The following is a 20,936-nucleotide window of genomic DNA, read 5'->3' on the forward strand; positions in this document are numbered from 1 at the left end:
TGAACCGCCGCAATCCAGCTTGCTGGGAGTGGCAGTATATAAATCCAATTAATAAATAAATTTTGTCCCTGACTTTAATGATCCATTAGCAAAACGCCTTTTACATTTGAAGGCAAGGACCAAATATCATTTTTAAAAGTTGATTTCATGCCATTCAGTTATTTCTGAATAGTTCTTTCTTATGCTCATTCATCTTTGAAACAATATAGAATTGCCAGTGTTCTTATTAAATTGTGGCTTATCTTTCAGCATGATCTAATTTTCCAAACGTGAGCTTCGTTCCTTTTCCCAAAAGAAAACCAACTCCAAACAAAACCAACTCCTTTGCAGCAGAGAACACCACTGACACATCCCTGAATGAAAGAGACAGCCTTAAGATACAAAATGAGACGAGGCAGCTTTAAGAGGAAAACAGGAAGTTGTAACCAGAATCCAGCAGAATTCTGAGCTGTGGCAGTTTGCTGAAAGGCTGCAAATAAAGCAGATGTGTTTGTTGTGCATTTCTGTGCTGTCTAGACATTCTTTTTTTTTTACCCAAGCAGATATACAGGGGATAACTTGTGGAGCTTTTGTTTAGTTTGGTGTGTGTGTGTGTGTGTGTTTGTTTTTTAATTAGCTCTCTGGGGTGACTTCAGGGGTGTGTGCATAAACAGAGATGAAATGGAGAAGTCAAAGAAACTGGGTTCAGTGAAAGATGAGGACCAGTATTATCACCAGGGTGCTGTGGAGCTGCTGGTCTTTAACTTTTTGCTCATCCTTACCATACTAACCATTTGGCTGTTCAAAAACCACCGATTCCGCTTTTTGCACGAAACAGGAGGCGCCATGGTCTATGGTGAGTGTTTCAATGCAAGCTGTGCCTCGGCATTTTAAACTTGTTGCATGATTTGTATAATTAGACACTTGAGCTTAAGTGCTGACAAAGCTGCCAAGAAGGGAGGGAATGTGTTAAATTGAAAGCCACAAGCCTATTGAACTGTGCAGTGAAATAGCAATTGCTACCCATCCATCCTTTCTCTTTCTTTCCTCTCAAAGAGCTAGATGATAACTTGTGAGGGAAGTAAATGTCTTGGGTGCGATGCCAACTTGATGGGCTTCAGCGAGCCCATTAGAGCTCGAAGTCTTGTTTGTTTCCTGCAATCTCTGATCGGGTTTAAAGAGATTGTATTTCATAGGATTATGATGAACGAATCCGGGTGAAATCTACCCATGTACCAGATGGCAGCCCGTGAGGGCCCTGGGTCTTGCCTCCTGGTCTGATGCCATTTCGACAAGCAGAACATTTGTGCTGTTTTTGCTGCACTCTCTAACAGCGGGCTGTGAAAAACGATCCTCTCCAAATGCTGTCACTGGAATATTATCCCGTCCTGGCTCTTGTCGTTTACATTTTTCTTTATGTGGGTTTCTTGAATTTCTTCTCTAAGCCATGAGCACAAAGTACCCTCTGTGAACGCTGCCGCCAGGAAAACACATGGCAGGTAATTAATGTGTTATGTATCACAATGTGATGTGCAGGTACTTCTTTTTTTGGCAGTTCCTCAAGTTGGTTTCACTTTGTTCTTGGGCTGAAATACTCATTGGGTGTGCTTTTTAAACTTTCAGTTCCAGCATTAGAGAATAGGGGGGGGGGTTGTTTTTAAAAAGAACTAGTAAACATACTAAACAGAAAGCTCGAGCCAAGTATGAACAGGCGAAAACTTCCACGATGCCTGATGTTGCAATGTTATTTCAGCATCAACAGCATAATGGGATGCTGGGGCTCAGGATACACATTCAGGAGAATGAGGCTGAGATGGTAAGATGGACAATACCACCTCAGACTGCAGGTGAAGGGGTTTAATTTTTTTTAACAGATTCCCTCCATTGATAAATCTCTGTGGAAAACAAAGCAAGCACAGCAATGCAAAGAGCTAAAGTACGGCTTTTCTTCCTGATGAGTAAATTGTTTATTTGCATGGAATTTTACATGGGAAAGCACTAAAAATGAGTCTCCCCAGCTCCTCTGAGATGATAGAATGGAGTGCACATTTTGTGGTAGATCAGGCCATAGACTGAAGTCCATCAAAGCTCTTAATTCAAAAAGTCTATCATGTGTTTTAGGGGATGTATGCACATGTTTTCACAGAAGCCTACCCTGGAAACCTGATGCAATAGATTTCTATGAAATTGTCTAGAAAACAAATTAGTCTTGAGAAAAAAATATATATAATTGTCTATCTTGTATAGAATTGGAACTACATAGTTAATTTGCCGACTGTAATTAGTTTAGGGAAAGCAGTGGGGGACCTTTGCAGGCTATGCTGTAATATCTATGATTCTATCTCCTGCAACACTAGAGCAGGCTTTCTCAACCAGGGTTTCGTGAAACCTTGGGGTTTCTTGACAGCCCAGGAAGAGTTTCCTGAATGGGGTAGTAGTTAATATAGTTAATACATTTGCAATTTGTAAAACATTTATATGGTTATATGATCACATATGGTCCCAAAATGACCAATGATAGGCCTGGAAGGGGTGGGAAGGGAAGGGACCCTGGGCGGGTGTGTACACAGCTATGCCTCCCAACCATCTGCATGATCATGCTCCTTCTGGGGTTACTTGGAGCCTGAAAATTGTCCCGGGGGCTTCTTAATGGAAAAAAAAGTTGAGAAAGGCTGCACTATCCAGATTATTGACTGGTACAATGTTTACCAGTAATGTGACAGGATAGCAGAGCAATGCTAATTCTTTGTTTCGCTGCTTTTATGTTTGATACGTCCCAGGCAGTCATCCTGTTCCCTCTTGACCCGGAGTATAGGGCAGCCATCTGACTCTAGTATATATAGTTAATATATTTGTATTAACCAGGGGTAGTCAAACTGCGGCCCTCTAGATGTCCATAGACTACAATTCCTAGGAGCCCCTGCCAGCATTCACTGGCAGGGGCTTCTGGGAATTGTAGTCCATGGACATCTGGAGGGCCACAGTTTGACTACCCCTGGTATTAACTATGAGACAGGCTGTTGACTTCAGTGATCTGACTACAATCCAGTCACAGGCTTTCTCCAGCCTTGTGGCATCTGTTCACATGAAGTGCTTGACATGACTGCAGTGAGGGAAGGGAATTTGAGATTAGAGGTCCGTGACACCCACTTCCTGATGGGGAGCAGGACTGTAGTACAAGTCTGCAATCAACAGCATGTACACACTGTAATATCCTCTCTGAAGCGATTGTAAATGTCCTGAAGAAAGAGGGTCAGACTCATGTTGGATGGCAATTCATAATTTACAAATAACCCTCCTTATTCTATATTGCTTCACTGTGTGCTTTTAACCAAAGAGAGCCAGACTAATAAAAGGTATCATCTATTTTATGTCTCCCACTTGGACAGGCATCATTTTGGTCCACAAACTCCATTTACTTGATAAGACTATTTGAATTTGCGCTGTCATGAAGAACCACTGAGGGAATTTTTTTTTTGGTTCATTTTCATTAAAAAAAAAAAACCTCTGCAAACTATTTATAGTGGCTGGTAGTTGCATCCATATTGTTGTTTTGCAGTCTCTTTTGAAATATTCATAAACTGTGGGATAATGTCATCATTGTGAGCATCCATTAGACCTTGCCCTCGTTTCCTTTTATCTAAAGTGAGATTTTATTGGCTCATGAGCTCAACCCCTTCCCCCCCCCCATCGTATGATAGGGAGAAGATAAAATTTGATAGGCAGCCTATAGTGCCATTCATTTGCAATTGTACAAACATATGTTAAGACTGGCAGCTAAAGCAGCATCTCATGCTGGGCATGTTGTTGGGATGAAATAGTGATGCAGCTCTCCTCCACTGATGGTATCTGTATGTATGCAGGGGTCGTCAACCTGTGGTCCTCCAGATATTCATGGACTACAATTCCCATGAGCCCCTGCCAGCAAAAGCTGAACATCTGGAGGACCACAGGTTGATGACCCATGTGTATGTATGACCCCTGTGTATGTATGAAAGTACACTGAATGTCCTTAACTAAGATCTAAGATCAGACTTATAAAAATAAAAGGAACATATAGATCCTGATCAGGTAGTTGAGGCTTTGTGCAAGATGTCCTCCAATGGTTCTTCCCCCTGAGCACCTTGATCCCTTGTGCATGTATATTCTCATTCTCTCCCTCCTTCTGTTTCCTAAGATGGAACAATCAGCAAAGGCAAGCCTTAGAGGAACATGAAAGAATTTTATCCTGATTCTTCCATTCATCTTTGCTAATCAGAACTGGGACCCTATCCCAATTGCAGGGGCCTCTGGGGAAATATCCCATTTGTGGCTGAAATAAGTGAGCTGTACATTTCAGAATATAATGCATGGATACTATGTTTTACACATGATGAAAGGCTACTTACCTACTGAAATTCATTGGGTCCCGGATCTAGTTCTGGAGTTCATGGGATTGGAAGGAAAATTGTGAATGGCCTTTTTTCCTCATGGTTCCTTTTCTAGCATAAGAGTAGCAGCAATACTGCACCTTCTGCACCAGAAATGTAATGCCATAAGTCCTAAGCCATGTGGGAGAAGCTCACGCTGCAATCCCTACCCATGTTAGGACTTTCACAGTTTCTTCAGGATTTCAGAAGGTGAGCTGGTTTTTATACTCTGCTTTTCACTATGCAAAGGAGTCTCAAAGAGGCTTACAATCGCCTTCCCTTCCTCTCCCCACAACAGACACCCTGTGAGGTAGGTGGGACTAAGAGAGCTCTGAGAACTGTGAGTGGCCAAGGTCACCCATCTGGCTGCATGTGGAGGAGTGAGAAATCAAACCTCGTTCTTCAAGTTAGAAGACACCACTCTTAACCACTACACCAAGCTGGTTCTCAGTTTGCAAGATATCCATTAAATATGGATATCCACTCATTTGTCAAATTTGGAGTAAATTATGGAGCATTGCTGCATATCAGGGTAATTAATGTTTAAATATTCTATGAAGAATGACTGAATCCATTGTGCTGCACAGCTCTGGACTAGTTTTTAGAGCAGAATTTATTTTAGTTGCTTAGTGGTGACTTTAAATTCCCAAATTTGCAACTCATCTTCATCAGACTATAGAAGAGTTAAGGGTATATTTGTAGTACAGTCCTAAACACAGTTATACCCTGCTAAGTTCATTGAAGTTAATGAACTTAGAAGGGAGTAACTCTGTTTAAGATTACAGAGGCTGAGCCAGAAACCCATTACCTCATGCCTTTGTCCATGCCCAAACTAAATGCCTATAACAGAGAAAGAAAAGGCTCACTGTGAATGCCCTTCAGCTGTTAAAGAGATGTTGCAACCTCCCTTCCTTCTTCCCTCCCTCGCTATACCAACTTCAGGCCTTCATCCTGGGAGATGCAGGTTTCACTACTCTTACGTGTACAAACAAGCCTCATTGTACCTGGAGTGTGATCATACCAAGGATAAGGGGCAAGGGAGACTGGAAAACATTGCCCCCCACTTTCCCCCCTCAAACAGAATGGAAAAGAAAGAAAAGTAAGCAGTTGCTCATGGCCTTTTCAGACAGTCAGGTTGCAATGTGACAAACCCTTCGGGCAGCTGGCTCATTCACTAGCAGCTGCATTGCTCATTTGCTTGCACTGAGGGATGCTCTCTCAGGCAACCAGCTTGCTTGCCATACTGGTGGATTGCGGGTAGCTTGGTCAGGGTCCATCTGCACAAGGGCTGCTGGCTCACCACAGTGGTGGCTGCTCACCTGCTCCACAGGTGACCAGTGCTGTCTCTCACTTGGGGCTACAGTGACCCCCCCAGGTCCAAAGGGGTAACCCCAGACCACTGGCCTACCCAGCACATATTCTGGTGGCCTTAATAGCCAATCCATACCTCAGAAGATAGCCTTCAGCATGCAGGGAGGGCATTAAAACAAGATTATTTGACTATGTGACTATATATGTGATTCCCTCACCTCAGCTTTACAGCATGCTATCTTATGAATATTATACCACATGGAGCATTATGTTCAGGGAAACATACTTAAGCACATGTACATGAACCTGAACTACCCTCATCTTTGGAAAGGATGAACATTTCTGAAATTTGGCCATTGGGCTTAACCGCTCATGTAATATTCAAAATTAGTGCTGCATTGATTGTCTCTAATGGTTCCCCATATGGGGCATTCACTTTTTTCTAATCTCTGGATTTAAATGTATCTATATTCTGTTCCTTTGGGAACTGCCACAGATCAAGAGCTCTATTAGTGACCTGACAATATTGATCAACAACATCTGCTGTACTTAAAGTCTCGCATCTACTGCATTTGCTGCAGATCATTTTTAGTATTTTTAAATCACAAACGAATTCCAGACCCAGTGGAATCACTGACACCCCACTGCCTTCTGTTACAGCCATGGCATGCACAATGCACCTGGTAAACAGACCACATATTAGGTAGCTAAAAACCCACTCCCCATCCTTGTTGATTTCTAGTTCAACAATATCCTTTGATAATGAATTTTATCTCATCAACCTTTTGCTGGAGCCTCTCCTGGAATCCTTTATTTTTAATTTGGTGGAGGGTGAAGTATGGTGATTTTAAGCTGCGGATTTTGTCTGACTGTTGCCATTTCAAGGGAGCAATTCTAAGTAGACTAATGATGTTACTGAGTGGAGCTTGATGGTGGAAAGTTCTGTCTAATCACAGTCCGTTTATGGTGACTGTGCAGTTTTCAAGGCAAGAGATTAACAGAAGTGGTTTCCAATTTGCATAGAAGCCCTAAATGTCTTTGGCGGTCTCCAAATGCTAACCAAGGCTGACCTAGTTAGCCTCCAAGGTCAGATGAGATCCGGCTAATCTGGCCATCCGAGTCATGGCTCAGTGGGGCTTACTCTCAGGAAAGTATGACTACAGTAGCAGTTTAAATCTCTGTTTTCTTTCTTATGGATAGACTGGCATGCTTGGCCTACACAAGCAGCAGAATTCCTGTACAATCAGACCAGTGATACAACAGACTTGGTTTATGATTATCTTTTCAGAAGATGGCGAGGTTCACCAGAGGATGTCAGTAACTCTTGTTGCATTCTGAAAGATCTCAACTTCTTATTGCAACATGAGTGTTGAGTGGTGCAGGGCATTTATTTGATGGGCAAACTACATTTTCAATGCAAGTACACATAGAGAAAAACTACTTTGGCAGAAGAGCATAGAAGTGGAGATAGTACTCAAACCTACCACCACTGTCCCCAAATTATCCTGTTCTATAAGCTTGTCTTTTTAAAAATGCCATTAAGGCTGTAATATTGACCTTTTTGTGGAATGAACCTTTCTGCACCTTTCTGGATAAATATATGGAGCAGAGGTCCATTAGTAATGATTAGTCACAAGGTGCAGATAGAACATTCTGTCTGGAGCAGTGATGCTTTGTATTCTTGGTGCTTGGAGGGCAGCAGTGGGAGGGCTTCTAGAGTTCTGGTGATACTGGTGGACTTCCTAATGGCTCTTGGATTTTGGCCACTGATACAGAGAGTTGGACTAGAAGAGCCATAGGCCTGATCTGACATCTGTTATGTTCTTACTTGCTATTCAATTTCTACATGCCAGTAAATATAGTGTGATGATAAAACTGGTAGCACAAACTGGATAAATCTAGGCCTACTGTTCAGTACAGACTACCAAGGAAAACTTTGTAGAGAAAGGCAATGGCAAACCACGTCTGGCTCTCACTCACTTTGATAGCCCCCTTGCTGGAGTTGCCATAAGACTCAATGGCACTTACATAGATGCTGTTCAGTTCCTCCCTCCCTGTTTCCCTTCTAAAAAGCTCACTGAAATTGGAAACACTTGGCTAGAAAACATTATCTCTTTCAGGTGCCAGAAGGTTACTTTAGATACCAGACACGTCCTGTGACACAAACCATGTCTCTTTTTCCTGCAACTTGTACTATTTGCTGTAATATTTTACTCAGCTTTGTACTACTACAAGTGGATCAACCAAGCCTTAACAGATCATTTGAGTAGATAAGAAAATATTTGTTTCAGCAATTTGTTTCTAAAGGCATCCTGTTAATCTGAGTTTTGTATGAAATGTTGAGGAGTTACCATTAGAATTATGCCTAACCTTTCTCCCTGAACTTTTGTGGTTGTCTCTGGCTCTTGCACCAGCCATTTTGTAGGTGTACCCACAGGCTCAAAAAGTTGGGGGATCTCTGCTCTAGGATTTTTGCAGCTTCTCCCCATTTTATAAGGGCAGCAGAAGCAGTAGTGGGAGATGGCGCACTATAGTTGGTAACAGTATAAATGGCAACAGTTATAAATGGAAATCAGACTGGGGGATGGTGTTTAAAGTACAGATGGAAAATAATTTAGTAACCATTTATCCCCAAGCCCCTCATTTGCGTTCAAATGGGGACATAAATGCATCCATGTGTCACACCTGACTGTTAGAAATGGGGCTTTGGCAGAGGTAGCATTGATATTTGCAACCTGACCCTAAATACTCTTGCTTAGAAGCAAACACCATTTACCATTTACTCTGTAATATTTACAGAGCAATCACAGTCAAGCATAACAGCGTTTGGCTGGAATTTGCAGCAATAAGACTAGGATTCAAAACATGCATCCAAAATGTGCTTGCAATGCAGTACAAAATTTATTTCAGGGAAGTATTGTGTTTTTTTGGCTAGGCAATACTATTGGTATTTCTATGACCGGTGTGAACTTTTGGAGTTCATTTATTTGATCACATTCTTTGTAATACTGATGGATCTTGTTTTTTGAACATTTGTTTTGTGTTTTTTCCCTGAGCAGGGCTCCGGGGTTTTGAATTAATAGTTTCATTTGACAGTGTTCATAGCATTTTTTTCTATACCCTCTACCCTTCCATCTCATAGAATACACAGGAAACTTGCATGAGGCCTGTTTCCACTACTAGTGTGGTTTGGCATGTCGGGGAGAGGACTTAGGTTATTTAGATGCTTCCTTTCATTCTGGGGATTGTAATAACTCTGTTGTTCAGCAAGGCTGTCCTCTTTTAAGGCTTGCATCAGGCTTATGTCATTGTGTTTCATTACCTCTTGCTGGTTTTTGACTGTATTAATAAATCTATCTTTTTCATTATTATTTTTTTGCTTCTTTCTTTGTTTATCCTACCCTATTTACCATAGGTTCCTGTTTTTTTGTTGTTGTTGTTGTCTTGTCATTCTGTTGCTATATTATGATGGGAGCAACCCTAAATAGGTCTACTCAGAAATAAGTCTTTGGTTCTTCAGTGGGAAACTTCAAGGAAAAGTGGCCCTTAGCACTGCAGCCATAATTATTCCGACCCAATCTCAAGGAAGAAAGGCTAGGAGCAGAGGAAAACCTTTAAAAGAACTGGTATGGGTCAACCAATGCTTCATCATCCTCATCATAGGCAGAGTAATTTATTCTATGGTTCCACAATCCTAAGACATTGTATCAGGAATCCTAGGACTCACTGTAGTTTAAAAAAAGAAACTGAAAGCACATTTCTGACACTGTGATGATCAGCTTGCAAATATGTAGGTTCAAAAGCATAGGAAAGGACTGAATAGAATGGCCAGTGAGAAGAAAGTTCAGACTGTGGCAGGGCTTTTCAGCCCTTCTTACAAATAAAACACAGTATAGTAAGGTTGTATAGTATAAATAAATATATGAAAAAATGTATAAAATTCATCCAATGCACTTTTTGTTTGATTTTAAAGAACTTGGGGTTATATTGGCACAGATTACTTTTTACTGTGGAACCTCAGAACTGTGACCTCAAGGGAAATGAATGAATTGCCCATGTATAATTTCTCTGAAGATATCTGTAATCACTCTGTGGAATAACAAAATGAATAACATTTCAAAATGAAAACAAAAGTGCTAAAGGGTTTCTAAAAATGTGTCTAAATTGAGGGCAATATTTTTAACCAGCATGATTCCACTGATTATTAAAATGTCCTTTTATCTATTTCTCTTCAGGTCTCATCATGGGATTAATTTTGCGATATGCAACAGCACCATCTGATCTTGAAAAGGGAACTGTCTATGACTGTGAGAAGATCAATTTTAGCCCTCCCACTCTACTTGTAAACATCACAAATCAAGTCTATGAATATCAATACAAAAGAGAAATCAGCCAGCACAATGTCAATGCACACCAAGGCAATGTGATGTTACAAAAGGTAACATTTGTTTTCCTCCCCAAAGCTTTCTGATTGACCACTAGTGTAGAGGAGAAACTCAAGCTGGGGCACTGTTAGCTGATTCCTCTCATTAATTAAAGATTCGAGAACAATCAGAAAATGGATGATTGAGAAATAAGAGGCTTACCTCAGACTTGCTACTTAAACAGTTTGAAGATTGGTCATCAAATGTATCACATGGAAAAAACAATACCATGAAGCTATATAAATAATCATTATATAGTTTAACGTATTTTCCTTTGTATGTGTGTAGCAGGCACCTGATGGGAAATCTTCAGCCAATAACAGTTTCCCAGTACATATATATGTGAAGAAATTGATGTGAGTGCAATCTACTCAGAGGCTGCACACTATTTCATATCCATAAGAGTTTCCCATGCAGGAACTGTGTAATTCTTGAAGTTTGCTCACTGCAGTTCATATGTGGAGGAAGAGGCTGACATTAGTGGAGCTAGGTTGTAAAATTGGCAACCCTGCGTGGAATAGACCTGCAAAATCCAGCCCATTGTGCATTAATTTACAAGCACTGTTGTCTGTCTTGCTTTTTAGGTGGGGGAGATTCTCCAAACATATCCGGGGGGGGGGGGATTGGCTTGTGCCATCACAGCTGTCCAACATTTGCATTTTTTAGGATGAGTCTCTGCCATTGCAGAGTAGAATACAGACTGCATTGGTTTGAATGACAGCTATACAATAAATAACCCCTCTCACTCAACTTTCAAAAGATATTGGCGAAAGATGCATAAAACCTACCTGCACATTTATTTAATTTTTTATTTTTATTTTATTTATTATATTTATATACCGCCCTCCCTGGGGGCTCAGGGCGGTTTACATGATAACATAAGAACAATACATGGAACAGTCTATAAAACATTTGAATAACCGTACAATAATAATAACTGATCATTGTAAGCATATAACAGTATAATAGTATAACCAATAAACAATGCAACAGTGCAACAATACTAACGGGTCCACAGTATATAGGTGGTGTTCTGGGGGGGGGATTTAATTCCAATCTTAATGTGACAATCAATGCTGTGGATTGAGACGACAAAATGACGGGAGTTTTTTCTTCACCCTCCCCCCCCCCTTTTCCCCCTCGTAAAGTTGTCAGTGTAGCCAAATTTACCACTTGCTATTATTGGCCAACCAGTTCACATTAGTTAAATAATTCAAAGTAAGCAGAATGTTAGAATAATTTGCTGAGCTTTCACTTCCTGTTTATTGAGCTGGGCTATCTGTTGGACTGAAAACGAAGGAAGTCATTTTGCAGTCAGCCTGTATTGTTTTGGACCTAAATAATTAATCCATCATTGTAACCCCTTAATGGAAAGGCACTTTGTCAGAACAAAGGAGCTACTAGCCATTGTGTAGCACATAGTCTCACTTTTAAAAATTGATCTAGCAGAACCTACTTGAAGGTCCCAGGAAATTCAGTGACTCATCAAAAACAATGGTTCTTATTTTGTGCAATGGACTACTGAAGCTAAGGATAAGAATAAGTACTGGGGGTTATTTAGGCTGAGTTCTGTGGCAAAAGGAAACAAACCTTAGCAGGTCTACTCAGCAGTAAGTCCAAGCCTACTCTGTGGGGCTTGCTCCCACAAAAGTAACCATATGATTTCAGCCCAAAATATTTACTGCATGAACAAAAAGTCATGCATAATTTGGGCTTCATCTTATGCAATGCTAGCACCCTCCTTTCCTTTAAGGAAGAAGCCAAATACACAGGGTTGCTATGGCCATATTCCAGCTGTGATCACTCTGGCCACAACAGCTCACATGCATTTGCAGAAGGCTAATTGGCAACCATTGATCTTGCACAAGTGGTAATACTAGTGACTAGGTAAGCAAGCCATTCTGTGCCTGATATAGAGTAGATGTGGAACACAATTGTAGCACTCAAGCCACAGTACCACGAATCTCTCCTCTGCATGGTGGCATCATGATGCCTTCTAGGTACTGGCAATTATGAAACAGTTGTGGGTAAGGGATGGCTTCTCGTAATACATTGTCTCAGATTTTATTTAGGGAGTTTACTTCTCTAATGCTCAAGGATCCTTTATGCATGGCAGCAGCCATGCCAAACATTGCGCTGGGGCAGAATGCCCCAGCACTTCCCATGCACTCACGCGCATGTGCAAAACACACGCGCATGTGCTAAACACGAGGTCTGGAAAGCCCGACATGCTGCCTGGAGGCAGAAACAGAGAATAGATGAATGGGGGGGGGAGAATGGGGGTCCCACCGCACAACGGCAGGGAACGGCATGCCACTCTCCCACCAAGGTGGGGGTGAGGGGACTCCCCGCTCGGCTCCGTGGCTCCGTGGCGCCGACAGGGGTGTGCAGTGTCCCTCCATGGACACCGTAGGTTAAGGGAAGGGCCAGGCCAAAAGGTTTGGCTCTTCCATTTATGCACGGGGCTGGCCCAACCCAGCCCCCGCTGGCACCTGTGGCATCCCAGGGAATGTGGAAGATTCTGCGTTCTCTTGTCACGGGTCTTTCAAGGCACTGCACCAGTCTAGGGCTGGGATAGCAGCAACAGGATGCATAATCGGGGCTGCCCTGCTGCCACCATCCTGGTTTATCAGCCCTGTGCATAATGGGTCAAGGGGATTTTCCCCCAGAATATATGCTTGGCCAAAATAACGAGGGCTATGGGATGGATCCAAAGCTACATGTTTACAGGTAGAATAGCTTTCACAGCAGCCTGGAACAGACACCAATATCAGGTTCCTGGGGAGTCTCCTCTCTCACAACATTTCAGCTCACAACAGAAAGGGATAACCAAGATAGTCATGCTCTGTACTCAGAGGTCCTTGCACCTATGACAATTCAGCTTTGGATATGGGTCCTTTGTATTTGCAAGGACAGATTTTGGATAAGTGATATCCATCCAAGATAATCTTAATCATGCAAAAAGAGTCATTTGGCTATTCACAATCATTGTTGATTCTTAACCACAATTCTGATTTCTCTGCACTGCTTTTATGAGAATTCCTGTGGGCAATGTTCCACTGTTGAGAACTCAGTGTAGCATCTCCATCTTCTTTCTTAGCTCTTTGCCACAATCAGGACTTAAAATATGGGAGTTAGTTTTTTAGAGAGCTGAGGTATAGGGTGGAGGATTCAGCCAGCTCATCTTTTATATTCTGTGTTGGCCTTAAATGTTACTCAGACATCTTATAACTTTTAAAAAATTACCATTCAGTTATATGACATCTGAAGTGCTAAAGGGTTTATTTAGACATAGATCTCATTGGGGACAAGGTGGGGAGTCGACAATAGCATGCTTAGGAAGACACTTCTGGGGATCTAAAAAAGGCTGGGAATGTGCTACTTGTGTCACTCAGCTGGACTTTATGGTATCGTAGATGATCAAAGAGTCTACAGTAAGCTTCCTGCCTACAGTAAGTCTCAATTCCTTGGGGGAAACAAGAGTGTTGCGTGGATATTTGCGTCATTGCCATGGCTCCAATTCCTACATTACTATCCCTGTTGGGAATAGAAAGAACAATGAAAGGCTGCAGGATGTTGTTGGCAATTGGTAGAAAGATACATTACTACAATTTCCCAAATGCTTTGTTTAAATACAGAGGTTGAAAAATGTTGCCAAAGACTTTCTGTATTAGAAAAACTACAGCCTCTTAGTGGAGGTGAATAAGCTTTCATGCTTTATGGAGCTGCACTGTGGTCGATACATCATGCTAACTGGGGAAATCAAACTCAGATTTCATGAACATGCTCTTAAGCATTATACCAGACACTCAAATGCTCACTTTCTCAGGTACTCTGAGCCATTGTTGGCATGTGGTTGTAAGGAATTACTTACGATTGCAAATATGGTTTGTGTAGATTTAAATTAATTAACCTGCAAGAGTAGAGATTTAACTTTCTGAGGTAGAAGCAAAGATTGTATTGTGCTTGCAATGCTAAAGTGTCTTCATGAAGAGTGCTGGTGTCAGCTTGAGGGAATGCCAGCTAAGGAAGATGATTGACACCCATATCTATGAGGGACGGGTGCTGTGCAAGAGGAGGAAGCAGCATGAGGACATATGCAGACAAACCTGGGTGTGATGCTCCAAAGATTGAGTGGGCAGAAGAAGAAACAGAACTCCTTCTGAGCTATTACAAGAATAGGCACACAAAACAGGGCTGTTGTGAACACCTCTGAAAGGTGTTTGTGACTGTGTGCAAAACTGATACCAAACATTGCAGCTTCTGGGTCATAAGACTGGGTCATCAGGAGTTACCACTCAGCAATATGCAAAGTAGCCATGATTTGCTGAAGGTTTGACTTCTCTACCTGATGAACAGGGTTTGGCAGAAACTTTACCACTGTAGAAATCAATCTAGACATAATTCCTGTTGACTGAATATGTTTCTTATACTGGGTCTTTGACTTTTCTGGCAGATGACCTTTGATCCTTCAATCTTCTTCAATGTTTTATTACCACCCATTATTTTTCATGCTGGATACAGTTTAAAGAAAGTAAGTAGTTTCACCTTTCATTCCCTATTGCAAGTCATTAGATTACCATTTACATAATGAATTTAATTAGGTATCATGCCTATAACCATGTTTTACCAAAAAATTGATTGATATTATGCTGCAGATTTACACGTTTTGTTAAATAAAATAAACTATGGTTGGATCCACTCAGTTATTTCCATACTCCCAGTCAATTAGTCTCCTTACTGTACCTATGTGCCACATGTGAATTTGTTCATTCAGGTCCCACCACTCAACATTTTTTAACGTTTTCAATAGTCATAGGGAAGCCCTCCTTCCATTTCTGTCAGCTGAAAAACTGATTGAACATAGGTATTTTCACATGGACAAACACTTCAGTACACAGTTCCCATCACTTAGTATGGAACAGTATTATACTTTGGCATCACTGATAACAAATAACAAATATTCGATAGATACTTCTGGACAAGTGCATGCAGCATTCATTGATTTAAGAGCCACCTTTAACTCTGTGTTCCAAGCATGTTTATGGGAGAAGCTTTATGCTGAACATCTGCTTGCTAGATTGCTGAAATTAATTATGTATCTCTATGCAGGTAATTCATTGTATGTCAAGCTAAACAACTTGGGGTGTGTAACTAATTGAACTTCTGTCTAGAGGGGAATACAACAGGCTTGTATTCTTGAAGTCCATCTTTTCAACCTGTATTTTAACAACTTTGCACCTGAGTTGCAGATTATTTCCATCCATGCACCCCATTTGGGATTATTTCCATCCATGCACCCCATCCAGTTATTTACTTTGTAGTTTACTTTGAATTGTTTACTTTATAAATCACTTTGGGTCTCCTGTGTAGTAGTAAAGTGGAGCAAAATATCTAAATTATATACCCCCAGCAGTTGCGAGAGCTACTTACTGGTCAAAAGACTGCTGTTTATAGACTGTGTAGCCCAACTTACTGTATTTGGATATACATCTCTGTCCACAAAAAAACCCTCCTCTATTAGCTTACAAGTTCCATTGTACACAGCACACTAAAATAGGTATATAAAATATAATTTGTAACATAACTTCTAAAAATAACATCTGAGGCAATTTAACTTTCTCATGCACAATAACTTTGTGATTTGTTTTTCTGAGCATATTTTTAATCTCTTCTCCCAATTACTTTTTAATGTTATGATCAGTTAAGATGCTCTTGTAATATTTATTTTAGAAAAATATGGAGCTTGAATTATATTGGTCTCTTTTCCAAACTAAATCTGCTGTATGCACTAGTAGTTATTTCACTAGCCCACTGTTATAGCTAAGTTAAGGGTTCTGATATTTCTTGCCTGAGTTTAAGGATTCAGTTAAGCACTCATTAATAGCAATTCATAGAAATATCAGCAAAGGCTTTACAAATAGAGATTTCTGGTGCTAAACTTTTGGTTTTGATGGCCAAGAATAGGTTTGTTAATAACACACCACCATTTTTTCACTCTTTTCTGTTCCACAGAGACATTTTTTTCGCAACTTGGGATCAGTACTAACATATGCCTTCTTGGGGACTGCAGTTTCCTGTATAGTGATAGGGTGAGTAGAATAAATGTCATATTGCTTTTAAAGATGGCTTTATGTGGTTTTTGAACAAGACAATGTATGTTGCTGATGTCAAAGTAGTAAGAAGATATGTGCACAACCTGCTACAGGGATTCTGTTTCTGTTTCATGATCTGTAGCACCAGATTTCCATGGAGTGCTTATCTCCCATTTGTAGTGTGGCAGATTCTGTTGGTTGTATATCGGTTCATGCAATATGTTTGGTTCTTCAGCTTGAATTAGAATGCTCTCACAAAAGCATGTTTCACTCATTCACCCTGTACCACACGTGCTGTACTTCTAATACTGCATCAACAGCTGCTTGGTCCATGTGTGTTCTGCACATCAGAAGGAAGACATTTTGTTTCAAAAAGATTCAATATCTTGAGATATCAATTGTTTAGAGAAATGAAGTGGGAAGATACCTGCTTTCATTTCCTTTTCCGCTCATTTATATATGTGCTGTCTACATGGGTTCGTGGAAAGGGTGACAGATTTTGGAATGGCTACCAGAGTTTTCAGGTTCAGAAATTAGCTGTAGTATCTGACTGAGAGACATATCCAATCACATTTGATAGCAGCTCTAATGTGATGGAGCTAAAGCAGAATGAAAGAAACATGAGCTCACTGCAGAAAATGTGTAGCCATTGTCCTTTTTGATGGCTTGTCTTTGGAGAGGATAGTAATAACTTACTTGAGATCACATTCACAAGCCATACAGTTATTAAAGAGCAAACTGAAGTCTCCCTAGGGGGATTTATAGCTGCACTTTATTTATTTTTATTTTATTCATATTCACATTTATTAACCGCCACTTCCAGACCCAACCAGTTCATGGTGGTTTACAATAAAAATCTTTAAAACCCACATAAAATACAAAAAACAATACAATACAATACTGGCAGCAAAAAAACCAATCTCCTGCCCATCCATGCCCCACAGAAACAGTCACCAGCACTCCTGGGGGTGTCTTCTGGTGATGTCTGGCTTATAGAGGGAGGGGCCTGATCTTCCTAGCCTAGCCTCAACCAAATGCCTGGCAGAAGAGCTGCATCTGGCAGGCCCTGCAGAACTGTTAGAAACAAAACAATAAACCGGACCCAGTAACCAATGCAGCTGCCTCAGCACCAGTTGGATATGGGTCCTCCAGGATGACCTTGTAAGGACCCTACCAGCTGCATTTTGAACCAAATGCAATTTCTGCGTCAGAGATAAGGGCAGCCCCCCATAGAGTGAGTTACAGAAGTCTAATCTGGAAGTGACCATTACATGGATCACTGGACAGGTAGGGCACTAGTAGCCCCAATTGGCACAGGTGGTAAAACACCTCTTGGGCTATCATGATCTGAGCCTCCATAGACAAGGGGGCATCAAAGATCATCTCCAAATTCCTGGCAGTAGGTACAGTTGTAAGCTGCAGTCCATCCAGGGAGGGAAGGCATTCTTCCTAGTCCTGCCCTCATCTACCCAGCCACAGGACCTTTGTCTTGGAGAGGCTGAGTTTCAGGCAACTCTGCCTAAGCCATCCAGACACTGCTTCCAAACATCTGGCAAATGTTTCCAGGGTTGTGTGCTAGCAATTTATGGTCAACCACATCAAATGTATCCATAGGTCTAAAGGGATAAGGAGCACTAAGCCACCCCAATCCAGCTGGTGCCAGAGATCATCCATCTAGGTGACCAGTGCATCCATCTAGGTGACTCCATGGCCATTTCAAAAGCCTGACTGGTATGATTCTAGGGCCAAAGTTTCCTCCAAGAATGCCAGGAGCTTGTCCGTGGCAGCCCTCTCAATCACCTTATCCAGAAACACCAAATGCAAGACCGGGGTCCTGTAGCTGGCGAGGTCCTGCAGATCTAGCAATGTTTTTTTTTTCAGAAAAGAGTGAACCACTGCCCCCTTCAGGGAAGTCTCCAGATGACAAGGAGATGTTGACAATATCCCTCAAAAGGCCTCCTATCCATTGGTCACCCAATTTGAGCAGCCATGATGGACAGGGATCCATGTGACAGGTAGTTGCCCTCATTGAACCCAGCAACCTAACTTCTACTCACTTTAATGTGCAAACAGCCAGAGTTCTGAACTTGGAAAAAACACTTAGAAGTTACACAACCAATTAACTTTTATGTTCAGGCATCCCTGTCATCAATAACAGCCCATCACAGATGGCCCTGCTTTCCACTGCGGGATTCCAGGTCAGGTCTGGCATCTGGATCTGCTGGACAGATGTCCATCAGTGCTTGTATGGCTAGATTTATAGGGTCCAATGGCTATATTGTTATTTGATCAATGTAAAAGATGGCAAGGACAGAATGGACAGTATTAATGGGTGTCACCCACTAATAGAGGAGGGAAGGGGAAAGAGCAGTCTCATGCCTTGCCAGTATCCACCCCTCAATTGGAGCCAAATGTCAGCTCATCTGGACATTTTCCAATAGTCATAATGGCCAATCCATCGTACAATTTGCTGTCCTTTGAATATATGACTTCAGATAAAATCACCTTACGTTCCAACCACTAGTATAAAAAGTAGAATTCTGCCAGTTAAATTAGCATGTTTCAATGAACAATCCAGGTCTACTTATAGGAATCACTCAAATCAGCCCTCTGTTCCCTGATCCTCTGTCTTAAACATGTCCTTGGTCACAGCAGAGATGAGCCTGACAAGCAAAGAAATTATATAGACCTGTTTGGCTTAGGATTTATGCTTTGTCTTCTTCTGATTTCTCCTATGTTTCAAATCCAAGAACACATTCATGGACTCCAACTGAAATGTGGTTCACATTCATTTATTCACAATATCCCACTCTGTCAGTCTGCTTGACATGAGTGGAAATTTCACTCATCTGGAGCAGAGTCTGTGTGAAATGATCCACTCCAGCATCAAATAGCCTGAAAACTGGACTTTATTCAGCTTCCCCTTTTCTTGAATATTTCTTGAGTTTGGGAACTTTGCCCGAATTTTCGTTTCTTGCATTTCATGAAGAGAGATTTGATTGTGTAATTTGTGGATTTCACAATTTAAAAACATTCTGGTGCTTCGTTCCAGAAACCAAGACTGCAGCTGGCTTTGTTTTCTAAGAACAAAATGATGGAAAGCAAGTCATTACAAAAGGAATCTGGAAACAATGCTTGCAGTTTGATGCTTGACAGATTACATAACTAGCAAAATCTGAAAGGCTGCGCTATCACTGTCTGCAAACCGAGGCTAATATACTATGGATGCTACATATTTCTTCTGTGAACTTACTGTATTCAACAGTGCTGATCAGACATAAGCCAATCATCCAGTCTGTTTGGTGTGTGCCAAACAGACGTGAATGCATGATGAAGGGTTTTTTGGGGCAAAGATGCTGCCAATTCAAACCAATCTGCAGCCATTATTGTCATTAAGGACTACTTAAAAACCAACATGTTGGATTTATTAAATATAGCCTTTGTATGCTTGAACTATGTAATCTCTTACATAGGGAGGGGGGACCTCAATGGGGTACAATTCCATGTCTCCTTTCCAAAGCAGCTGTTTTCTTCAGGGAAACCTATTTCTAGTCTAGAGATTGGTTGTGATTCTGGTAGATCTCCAGGCCCTACATGGGGGTTGGCAACAATATTTGGAGAGCCAGTCTGGGTTTATAGTTAATAATTGTTGAAAGACAGGACTGGCTGTCAAGCATTATCTCTGGTGTTACCCTATTGGTCTCCTTTGCTGAGGGATGGGATTTTGCCCAATTATATAGCATAGCGATCCCCAACCTGTGGGCTGCGGACCACATGTGGTCCTTCAACTAATTGGAGGTGGGCCCCGAAGGACGCCTTCTCCCCCCCCCCCCGGCCCTTTACTTCATCCCCCCCAGCCCTTTACAACACACTTAATTGTTGTGGCGTGTCTGTATCATATTTTGAAGGGATGTTTAAACATTACCATAGCGATCAGAGAGCGTTAGGGCAGTGGTTGAGAGTAGAGGAGTAAACTACCCCCCCCTCACACCGGGCCTCAGTAAAAGGCATTGAGTGGTCCCTGGTGAGTGGTCCCCGGCGTTGAGTGGTCCCCAGTGATAAAAAGGTTGGGGACCACTGGCACACTTCCAAATCTTTACACCTTCCCTGAGGGTCACATTTTTATAAACAGTTCTTAGCCCTTTTTTTGCTTTTATGTTAGTTGACCATGAGATCTTACCCATCTTTGCAGAGGCCCAAACTTCTGCAAGCTGTCTTGCACAACTTGACATTCAGCTAGACTAAAATTTTCTGGTTGACACATCATATCATGGAAGCAAATACTGGTCAGGTCATAAACTGTTGCTCAAGGCTGCAATCAAAATTTATTGGCTGAATTTGAATTGTGCATTCATCCTCACCATGAAGTTCCTCTTTCTTGATCTCATACCAGTAATCTGAGACTGTCTGAGGGTTGCCAGCCACTGAGCTTCTCCATCCCACAGTCTCCCTCAGCCAGGTCCAGTTAGGGACTCTGCAGCTGGGCTTCTGAGTCAGCTTTCACTCTTGCAGCTGACAATTGAACGCCACTCCGGTTTCCTAATGCGCCCTTCCCTCAGCTCTCCTTTGTGATTGTTTTAATTTCTCTCTACAAATTGCTGCTGCAGGACTCTGATTTCAGGAGTGCTGTTATTCAATCTTACTGTGGCTCACTCACAAGTATAGTCTCACTCCAAGAATACAATATTTTGTTTATGACTGCAAGATTAAGAACTTTC

General features: G+C 41.5%; 1 protein-coding gene across 1 annotated transcript in view; it reads left to right on the plus strand.

The window, feature by feature from the left end:
* The first annotated feature begins 458 nt into the window (after positions 1–458).
* Positions 459–20,936, plus strand: part of SLC9A9 (solute carrier family 9 member A9) — a 303,560-nt gene continuing 283,082 nt past the window's right edge. The window contains exons 1-4 of the mRNA XM_077348768.1: positions 459–835; positions 9,935–10,137; positions 14,580–14,657; positions 16,139–16,215. Of these exons, the coding sequence (XP_077204883.1) occupies positions 661–835; positions 9,935–10,137; positions 14,580–14,657; positions 16,139–16,215 (533 nt within the window). The 5' untranslated portion in view covers positions 459–660. The remainder of the gene's footprint in view (positions 836–9,934; positions 10,138–14,579; positions 14,658–16,138; positions 16,216–20,936) is intronic.

Source organism: Paroedura picta, chromosome 8 (assembly GCF_049243985.1).
Source record: "Paroedura picta isolate Pp20150507F chromosome 8, Ppicta_v3.0, whole genome shotgun sequence".
Classification (NCBI taxonomy): Eukaryota; Metazoa; Chordata; class Lepidosauria; order Squamata; family Gekkonidae; genus Paroedura; species Paroedura picta.